Source organism: Harmonia axyridis, chromosome X, assembly GCF_914767665.1.
Source record: "Harmonia axyridis chromosome X, icHarAxyr1.1, whole genome shotgun sequence".
NCBI lineage: Eukaryota > Metazoa > Arthropoda > Insecta > Coleoptera > Coccinellidae > Harmonia > Harmonia axyridis.
In genome coordinates this window covers 13,783,946-13,794,869 of record NC_059508.1, presented here as the reverse complement: position 1 = coordinate 13,794,869, position 10,924 = coordinate 13,783,946, and the positions used below count along the sequence as shown (strand labels likewise).

Below are 10,924 nucleotides of genomic sequence, written 5' to 3'. Positions count from 1 at the left end.
AAAAAAAAACAAACGAAATTCGATCGCGAACCTAAAGGCGGAAATATTGTAAAGAGGTTGTACGAAAAGTGCAAGGTATCCACATTCTCAAGTCAAAAAATTGTGGTCCTAGAGATGAATTTGCTGGAGGAGACAGACTTCAATACTGAAAAATCTTTACCATTATGATGGTGGGGACCCTTAGTGCCCTTTGCAGTCATCCCTTCATTCGTCTTTAGGGTCTCCCCCACCAGAATTTTTCAGTGGGGAGTATCAGTCTTATCCTACTATAAGTCTGGCGATCGCACGGTTCGTAATCAGTCTGCGTAGGTTCGTTGTCGTGTTATGTGTAGCTAACAGAGACCGGTGTTTGTGTTAGTTCATAAGATACTTGTTTCGGACTTGCACATTTTTTTTGGATTATCGCCACTTGTGAACATGCTGAACTCCATTACAAAATACGAAAACTGCCAGTGCACAAGGTAATTGCTTCTTTAAGAATATCCACATATCGCCGACGTATAAAACTGTCGGTCTTTTTTGTGGTAGAAGTTCAGCGGATATACGACAAGGACATCTCAAATCAAAGATGTTTTGTGCTGCGAAGACATTCCAGTCAATATCGGTCAACAGACCATATCACTACAAGCATCCACTTCGTATTTTTTACGTCTGATACTTCGTCTGATCAAACAGTAAACAACTTCCAATCAAAAACATTCAAATTATATATTTCATAAAGAAATATGAATATACTACAAAAACGAATTTTTCCAATCAGAAAAAAACGTAACTTGTTTTTGTTTTCATTCATTGGAACTCGATAAAACCACCCTTTTACGATGGAATACACACTTACGAAAGGCGTTTTCATTTCAATTAAATTTCCTAGACAGCTGCCTGTGTTTATTCAGATAAAACAACCAATTATTTCCGTAGATAAAATTTGGCGCGAAAGTAACCTTTTATCAGAGTGCCGGAAAGAATCTATCGGCTCTGTAGTTCAATAATCACTTATCAGAAGGAAAATTGAGCGCCAAGACAAGACGGTGTTATATAGATACCTGCTGATCCATCAGCTGATCTTCGCGGATTCTCAACTTCTCTGGTACGATGACTAATGGGTAGAATGTGTCCATTCAGAACCTTAAGGGCTCCCATTCAATGGGATTCTATAGTATCTTTCATGCAATAGAACCTCTTGGAGCAGGTCCTACTGTTAAGTATCCCACACAATGCCTATTCAAACTGTTTGGGGATATTCCCTAGTCTGTGCGAAATCGCTCAACTTATGACTTGATGTAAATAAATTATTTACTAGCACATCTCGTCTTGTCTCAATATATTCAAACCGCAATTTTTTTCTAAAAATCTAATTAGAATTTTTTTTCTTTAAAGAATACCAAGACGTCTGGAACCCACCGATAACATGATTATGGACAAGGAAAATATGGGGCCTCTCAGCCCTATGAAAATTGACGAGATTTCGTTCTATGAAAACGACAGTCCAAGAAGGATAGAATGCGATGGTACATCCCCTACACATTGTTCACACAATATTGTCGATATGGTCGATGATTTCGACCCTAGTTCCCAGGATTCTGGATATGGAACCACCTACAATCCAACCTTGAGGAGATTCGTTTCGTTCTTATCCCCTACGAGATCATCTAAGGCTTCCTTTGGTTCTCTTGGTTCGACCGACGATGACTTTTTGGAGAGCATGTCTGATTTTGAGCCGATAGATGAAAACCTGCCAGTGAATTTCAGAACGCTAATCAACGGTGAATTATCAACAATGACCGAGAATGTTAACTTCAAGATGTCACCTCAAGATACCAATTTACGACCACTTTTCCGTAGAGCTTTATCCCTTCACAATGAATCTAGTACACCAAACACACGTCGTGTAAGGAGTTGCTTGTTTCAAGGGGAAGAAGTCAAATCCTTCAAGAGGCCTGAACCACCAACAGCCAGTGAAGATTTCAGTCCTTTACAACCTAAAAGATCAAAGTTGTTCTTAGAGAATGATAATGTTGCCAAACCAGTACTTAAAAGAGCCTTTTCTGCATCAGAAGAAACAATTAAATACGCTGTTCAAAGATCAGCTGAAGAAGAGTTGATTGGAGATTTCAGCAGGACTTACACTTTGCCACTTACCCAAGGGAGGCACCAGGATCTTAAATCAATCACATCAGAAACACTAGCTAGACTTATGAAAGGCGAATTTAAAGACACTGTGGCTTCTTTCAAAGTTATTGACTGTAGATATCCTTACGAATTCAGTGGTGGTCACATCGATGGCGCTCTCAACATCTACACCAAGGAAAAGTGTTTGGAATTGCTCAATCAACGAAGTTTGGATGAGAAAGATGATAAAATACACATTCTGATTTTCCACTGCGAGTTTTCCAGTGAAAGAGGACCCAACCTGTAAGTATATTCACTCAAATTCTCTACATGAAATATAAAAAGATTTTTTTTTGGATTGCCAACTTGACTAACATATTTTTTTTAATTCCAGATTCAGATATTTACGTCAGATGGACAGATCGAAAAACGAGGCTGCTTATCCTGCTCTTCAATACCCTGAGATCTATCTGCTGGAAGGCGGTTACAAAAGTTTCTTTACCGAATTTTCCGAGATGTGCGTCCCTGTAGCATACAAACAAATGTTGCATCCTGGCCACGAAGAAGACCTGAGATATTTCAGGATGAAGTCGAAAACCTGGAATTCAGATACACGCCAAAGATCGAATCGTGTGAATTTGAAAAGATTAGGGTTGTAAATCTACTTATTTTGTGAATTCCGTGAATTTGTGATTTTGTATGAGTGATGTTGTTCATCTCTTGCCATAATTCTATCGGTTTTAGTTCTTGAGTGCTGGCATAACACTGATTCTTGTATATAACAATTCAAATGGTTGAAAATATTTTTAAAAACCGGTAGAGTTGGGCAAAGAGAGTTGTGTGAATATGTGGATATTGTAAATAAAAATCGGGATGCCTATTGTACAAATTCTGCCATATTGGCTCTAATGACTCAACAGTCAGTACTTGTAAAAACTGTATATAAGAGTTCTTAAGTACCTAAATTTTATATAGTTCATACATTGGATTTAGTTACTCATATCCTTTGCAATGCTATCACCAAAGTTTTCTATTGTTGTTTTAAACAGTTTATAGGCTGGTTCACAGTCTTTTCTTGTGCAATTTAATCAGCAATAATAATGTGATGTTGCATTCTCTTACCAGTTCTCGTCTTTTGATTTTGCTATAAGCACTGGTTTTTGTTTTGCAGATTTTTATTCATTATTAGCTCTTAATTTTAGCTCAGTATTCATTAATGCATCAGCATATTGCCCATGTGTTCCCGCAACAGGTGAATTTTTTTTTACCAATTTTTGAACTTTTAGTTGTGATTTTTTGTAAATATTACTTGACTGAATTTGATTGCCTTTCCCTGTTGCAAAAATAGTGATACCCCTAAATTTGTAAAATATATTTTTTTAACTTATAATAAATCTCTATCATGAATATAAACTTTTGTCTTTTCTTAGTTGAAAACAGCAATGCATTTTATGGCATAAATATCATTCCTAATGCTAATTTCTTGATATTAAATAACAACTGAAGGGTGTTGTGGAAGTCCCCACCGAAATAAAAAAGAAAATCTTGGCATATTATCTTGAACTAAGTACTTCAAACTCTAGGTTCAAAGGAAGTTCAAAAAAATTATTTATATTTTTCATTAAAGAAGTGCCTTTGATATTTTGAGATGAAAATAACTTAATTGGATTAATGAAAATCTAATCTATATGACATTTAATAATTGATACTACAAACATTGAAATATTCTAAATATTCGCAACCGAAAAAAGTCAATCTAAGATTAAAGCAGAACAAATTTAATATTCTCCAATTAATTTTGGCCGTTGGGTTATTTGTGAGGGCCCCTATGTTACTATTGTCAGGACCCCTATCTGACAGGGTTGGAAGATTGAGAAAAATAAATTTTTGGGGAATCGTTCAATATTCCACTATTGGGAAAACAAGTAGCGATGGGAAACAGTAACAAAGCCTAGCTTTGATGAGAAAGTTTATAACCACAAATGACCTATAGTGAAAACATAAAGATGTTATATTTATTAATGCCAACAAATAACGCAACAAAGTTTTCAAGGAAAATATGGTGGCAGATAGGTGTTTAGGATTCAAGATTCTTCGTAATACCAAATTTTGAAGATAATACGATCAGAAACTTATTTAGTAAAGTATTATCAAATATACCAGTACCAGACGCTTATTGATCGGATGCGCATAAATATAACGCATTCACCAAATTTTTGTCAAGATTTCGACTATATGACGACATCTAAGAAAAGTACCTCAAACCAAACTTAGGTAGAGACGTACACGTTACAGGAATTTACTTCTTCAAAATTGAGTTCAGTGAATTGTGTATAGATGGCGCACAAGTAAATATTTTATTGATTTTCTATTGAATTGAATTCTGGAATTTTCAAGTAAAAGGGACATAATGAATTAGTCTTCACTTCCTTCTTACTCTTAGCTCTGAGTGCATACACATATTCAAATTGATTCAGACCATAAGGATTAACGTTCATGAATCCCCCTGTATATTTAACACAAAACTCCAAATATCTTGCAACTTAAATCTTTTAGGAGCCTATTGGTGATTGAGGAATATCCATCATATGTAACAACCTTATATATCACAATCTTATTATAAGTAAGCAAACTCCTTCAAAAGAAGGAAAATTTGAATTTCTTTTTTCTTTATCCCCTCCAAGGCTTATGTCTGGGTACGCCACTGCTTCCAGGTCATGATCATGACATTATTCGGCTTTTATTCTTCATTAATTAACTCAACTAAACAATATTGTCCATGCTGGAAATTTGAACTAAATTTTTTGGTAGGTATGTATTATTTCATTTCCCATTTAGGAATTATTCTCATAGAATGGGAATCTTTGAATTAAGGTTGACACTAATCGGATCAAAATTCGTAATAATACCTTGCATAAATTTTAGGACAGAAAATATTGCAAATAAGCTCCAAAATTTAACATCATCAAAAAATCTCCAAGCTGAATACCCATATTATGGAATCAGTTTCTTCCCAAAACTTATTTGTGATACTGGTATGTTGAATTGTGAAGCATTTCTGCCTTTTCTTTCTTTCTTTTTCGATTTCGATCAGAAATTACTGGAAATTCCTCATGACAGGACATATGTGAGAATCTATGGTTGAATATTTCTATGATTTTAGTTACCAAAATATCCGCATAAAAGCGATGACAACGCCATATATTACTCACTACTTTATAACTTTTAGCTTCAACTAGCGAAAATTTCTGTCGCATTAATGATAGTTATCGATATACTTCACGGCTTCACGCTCTCACATACGGAATATTTCTCTCGGCTCTTGTGCTGGAATTGAGCATCTTTGGATACTCATGTTCACCACTTTCAAAGGAGTGGGGCTCATCCTTAATTATATCATAATTATTTTTAAATTAGAAATAAGTTGGTCGGTCCCCGTATATGGATTAAAAATTATTTTTGGATGAAAACTTTTCGGCCATCCCACATTTTTCACATTTCGAAATTTTGGTCACATCCGAGAACAAGCGATCGCAGCGCCAAAATTTCAGTTCATTTTGTCCAACTTTTGCGGAAAAAGGCTGAACTAACGCAAGAATCCCCTACTAAATTCAAACCTTGAAAATTTCATGGGTCTAGACCTCGGAAATTTCTTGAATTTTTTGAACTGCTAATCTGGTGGAGTTCGTTTTTATAGGATTTCCCGATACACATATTTAACGATTTTATGGAATTCCATTAATAATAGTTTGATTTTCATTCATTGTGATTATAGCTCTCTCTCAAAAATTGGATAGAGAATTTCAAATTTTCCTACTTCAATAATAGGATTGGAATGGAGGATTCGTCTGTACGAGCACCCTCTAGCCAAGATATTCCAATTTTTGAAGAAAATCAATAATCCAATTCAATTAAAAAAAATACATCATGATCCCATATTCCTAAATAATACCGAAATTCTCCACAAAAAAACCAGTTTAAAAAAATTCGAGGAATTTCCTAGGTCTAGACCCATGAAATTTTCAAGATTTGAATTTAGTAGGGGATTTTTGCGTTAGTTCAGCCTTTTTCCGCAAAAGTTGGACAAAATGAACTGAAATTTTGGCGCTGCGATCGCTTTACTCGGATGCGACGATAATTTCGAAATGTGAAAAATGCGAGCTGGCCGAAAAGTTTTCATCTAAAAATTAATTTTAACCCAAAATGGCGGTGACCAATCAAAGTTATTGTTAATTTAGTAGGAATTATGAGACCATGTAAAATGTACCCCATCCATTATAGAATTAGAAACTTTGAAGTTGTGAACTTCAAAAGTATTCAAAATCCAACTATAGTGACAAATTTAGCCATAAGAGACTAGAGAGAAATGTTCAATAGAAGCATATTCCAAATATCCCACCATTAGTAATTTGGGGCGCGCCGGAATTCCAAACTACTTGTTGAAAATTTTCGCTACTTCAATCTGAAAGTTCTAATCTAGTGAGTATTATAGAATGGCATAGATCGATGGTGCCATCTAGGAAAAGTAGCTCGAACCGGTTTTGGTGGGGAAGTTTCGATCACAGGATTCTATACGCGGTAAAAATTAGTTCGGTAAGATGCGGATAGAGGGCTTGTAGCCAAATTCTCGATTAATTTATTCGAAATATCTCGAAATTGAGAGCTTTTAGAAGCAAACTGATTGCAGATTTGTATTCAGTGAGGTCGGATGCTTCTTCTATCAAATTTTCAGGCCAAAAAAATGTTTTCACGAAATTTATCCAAGGTTATAGTCTTGGTTTTTCTGAAAAAATTGACCGATCGAATTTCGTACATTTTATGGAGTATTTAGAAAGTTTCGAGGCTGTAGATTCCGAATTAAGCATCGGTTCCGATTAGAAAAATTTTTCTACATGTTTAAAGCACATTTTTTCTACAAAATTCGCAATATCCCCGCTTTTCAAGGGATTTTGGTAGAAAGCCATGGTAGGTTAATTAATATTCAGAATCGAGGATTCCCCATGATATCAAATTTTGAAGGTTCTTCGCGACCAATTTCATAATATTTTTTGAGGGTTTCGTTATCGTTGATTCAGAATTTGGCATCGTTTTCGCGCAGTTAAATTTTTCCACATATTTGAAGTCCACTTTTTCTACAAAATTCACGATCTCTCAGTTGTGCGGCATGTGATGAAAAAAAACCGACTGCAGGTACATATACAGAACGGGAATTTCTTCATGATATCAAATTTTGAAGATGATCCCATGCAATTTTTTTTTCAGGAAGCATCTGATGGCAGATAGGTCTTCATGATTGAAGATTCTTATTCTTTTTCAGAAACGCTCTGTAACTCGAGGACGAATCAAGATATTTATGAATTGCTTTCAGATATCTCATTATTTCGAAAAAAGGGGACGGGGGTACTTGAAGATTTTTTCTCTAACTCTTATAGTTCTCGAGATACTTTCAGTGAGCATTTAATTTGGAACACTCTGATGGTGTACAGCCAAAAATCAAAACATATTAGTTAATAATTGAGGGGTTCATCTATCAAAAAGTACCGAGACAGTCATCCCGAAATCAGTCGACAATAAATGAATCAAGACAATAAAGCTACAATTGAATTGTTTCGAAACAATCGTTGAAAATTGATATTTCAATTGAACGATAACAAGAATGATAAAAACGGAGGTGTGTTAAAACGTCAGCGCGTCGACGACACGCTCAATTATCTACAAACAAAATCATCAAGGCCGCTTTATTCTACCATGCGATTTCGTAAACGAAATTTATTGAAAATTACATTGGCTTAATAGTTGACGTAGACACATCCATAATAAAAACAGTAAAACAATCAGTCCGCTAAATATAACTCAACCGACAATTAGTTTAATGTCAGCAATTTTCCAAGGACTTTTAACCTTTCGAGAGGCTCGACCGTTCGTATGGCTCCCATTGGCTGGCTCGCTTGCACACCCCTCAGGTTGAGCAACATTCCATTTTATACTTTCTTCATAATTAACCGGTTGCCAGGCTAGGAAACCGTGCAGGCTGTACAGATCATTCACTGAGAAATCAAGAATCAGCATCGTCTTTTACCATGAATCGGCAAAACCAACCATGTCCCGTAAAAAGGTAGCCATTGACCCACATATTTATACGACAGAGAAGTCTCAATAATTAGTACCGACAATCCCAACAGAACAGACAGCTTTTTTGATCTGGATCCTTTGTTCAACGAAATTTACGAAATTACCACCTCAACATCAACACACTCCAGATTTGTAGTTTTATTTCATAAAAAAAAATGGTTTCTCTCACGGGATTAGCTTTACTTTCCCTATATGTAAGGATTCACGATTTAGCTTAATTTTCAAGCTACTCGGCTTGAGCTTGACTTGATTTCAAGTCAAACTCAAGTCAAGTAGTATTTTTTCAATCTTAAGTCAAGTCAAGTAAGAACCGAAAATATCAACGTTTTTGAAATGAAAATATAAATTAAATCACTATAAATCATAACAAAATGAAAAATGATAAAAAAAAAAATTCCTAACATTGAGAAATCTCCAGGATTTGTTTGACTTCATTATTTTCCATCCAGGATCTAAGACACATAAGCCATCTTATAGATTCGTCGCCTAACCTAATGCGGGTTTTTGTAACTGAAAGAGCAATTCTGAAAAATTTTCTATCAGCAGGAGCTGAAGATGCTGGCCTTGATAAGAAATCCTTGGCCATTTTGGCCAAGTTTGTGAAGATATTTCTGAAACTACCAAAATCTACCAATAGATTTCATAAAAATGTGAGAAAACTACTAATAAAGTCACACTGGCGAATGCTTCAGTCTCTCGGCGCTCGAGGAAGCCCCTTATTTAGACTAAGCGCGCACGAGAATGCAGAAATATATGCCGTGCGACGCGTGCATATCAAGCATATCAAATCAAGTCAAGCTCAAGTATGTAATTTTTCACGAGCTTGATTTTCAAGTCAAGTAGTTGGTTGAAATGTCAAGCTACTTGGCTTGATGAAGCCCTACCTACATGTGTTTCTCCTATTATTTCGTTCTGCATAAAGTTGCATTTTTGTTCTGAATGAGAAAATATTTTGCTCATTTCGCTATTTGCATGTTCTTTCTCCTGTTCTGTCTATTTCTCTATTAGTTATCCCTTCTATTTTCATATCACCTGTTATCTGATGGTTGCTGACGTACCATGGAGCCCCTATGGCATCTCTGATTATTTTATTAAATGTTTAAAGACTTTTCTTTGGAGTTCCTGCCTATATGATGTCTGAAATCACTACTGTCTTAATTATTTTTAATTTTTACATTTGCTCATCGGGTTCAATGATGGGTATAGGCCCTCTTGTGACTGCTTGGTTCTTTTCGTATTTTCTTCGAATTTGCTAGGTATAACTCAGGCTTTCAAAAAAAGAGTTAAATTCCCTAATATTTTCCTTATGCTAAACAACCATGACTTCGACGTGTAGAACGTCACGTATGTGATTCCCTTAAAAATTGATATGATTTGCAATACCGGTTACTAAATTTTTGTTCGTAATTCAAAACAGTCTGGATCTAAAATCAGATCGACTTTGTTTGTGTCTGATTGTATATTTTCGTTATATATTTCAACCTACTTGCTAATTGAAATAAAATATTTTTTTATTTCATTCAAGCGAAAAACGCAATGACTGATTCCTATTGCATCAGCATGACAAACACGTTTTTATCTGACGTTAATATTTGTCTGTGTATTGAAAAACCGTTGATGTGTGGATATTTCAATGAACTTATGATTTTATTGTCCATTTCAACAATTCAGTAGGCGTGAAGTTTGGAAACCGGTTGATAAAATTCCGTTTTATTCAGATAAAACAATGCACAATTTGCGTAAACACAATCAGTATTTTTCTACCCCAAGTCATTTCCTCCATTTTTGAGAAATATCAAGAGCATTATAAAATTTTATACGATATTAATCAAATTGAAGAAATTTTTTTTGTTCCGGTTTATTTTTCCAATCGTAATATTTAATTGGATTGGAATTGAGATTAAAAAATGGAAGCTAATACTTTTTTGTCAGTATTCAAACGTGTAAGGATGTAAGGATGCTTGGTTTATAAACGTCTTCAAAAAATCTATCAGAAGCAGTTAGTAATTGAAAAAATTACATATAGTCATGATGTAAACCAGGTTAGCCATGAATTCTCTTAAATTGGATTCCTTTATTCTTCAAAATTCGAATTAATTAAATTTGATGATATTCTTCACCACGATTTCCCTCTTTTTATTTGTTGTGAAATATTGAACAATGTTAAACGTTGTTCAATTCTTGCCTTGAAACGAACCAAGACTGAAAACTATGAATCTTCTTTCATTCAACGTGTTCAAAAATTATTCAGTGGAAATAACGAATGAAAAAGGTATTTCAAACAGATAGTTTTGCCGAATTGCAGTGTAACCTTTCCATGTGGAAAATTACCAGTAATCGAAAACGTTTGCGTTTTAGCGTGTGCTTGTACTGAATGTCATAATTCATTTTCTTATCTCATACTCTAGACTTTACTAGAAAGATTGATAATGGGTTATTGTAAATGATATATTGTAAAATTGAAACGGTGAGTAGATATATTACCCATTAATGAAATCAGAAAATGAATGAGGGAATTTTCTTATTTCCTTTGAAATGAACAATCATTTAGTAACGGACTACCATATTCGATAAAATGATAAGAAATCAGAAAAGTCAGGAGTTTTTAACACTTCGTATTGATCTAGAAAAACCTTCAAATAGTTATAAAATAATACAATTATTTAATTAACCTGACATCATA

The 10,924-nt window shown here is 34.6% G+C and overlaps 1 protein-coding gene across 1 annotated transcript; it reads left to right on the top strand.

Moving 5' to 3' along the window:
• The first annotated feature begins 281 nt into the window (after positions 1-281).
• On the top strand, positions 282-3,522 carry LOC123685973 (M-phase inducer phosphatase-like). The gene is made up of 3 exons (XM_045625871.1): positions 282-461; positions 1,378-2,412; positions 2,504-3,522. Exons 1-3 carry the CDS (start codon positions 418-420, stop codon positions 2,766-2,768), a joined length of 1,344 nt encoding a protein of 447 aa, XP_045481827.1. The 5' UTR covers positions 282-417; the 3' UTR covers positions 2,769-3,522.
• Positions 3,523-10,924: the final 7,402 nt, after the last annotated feature.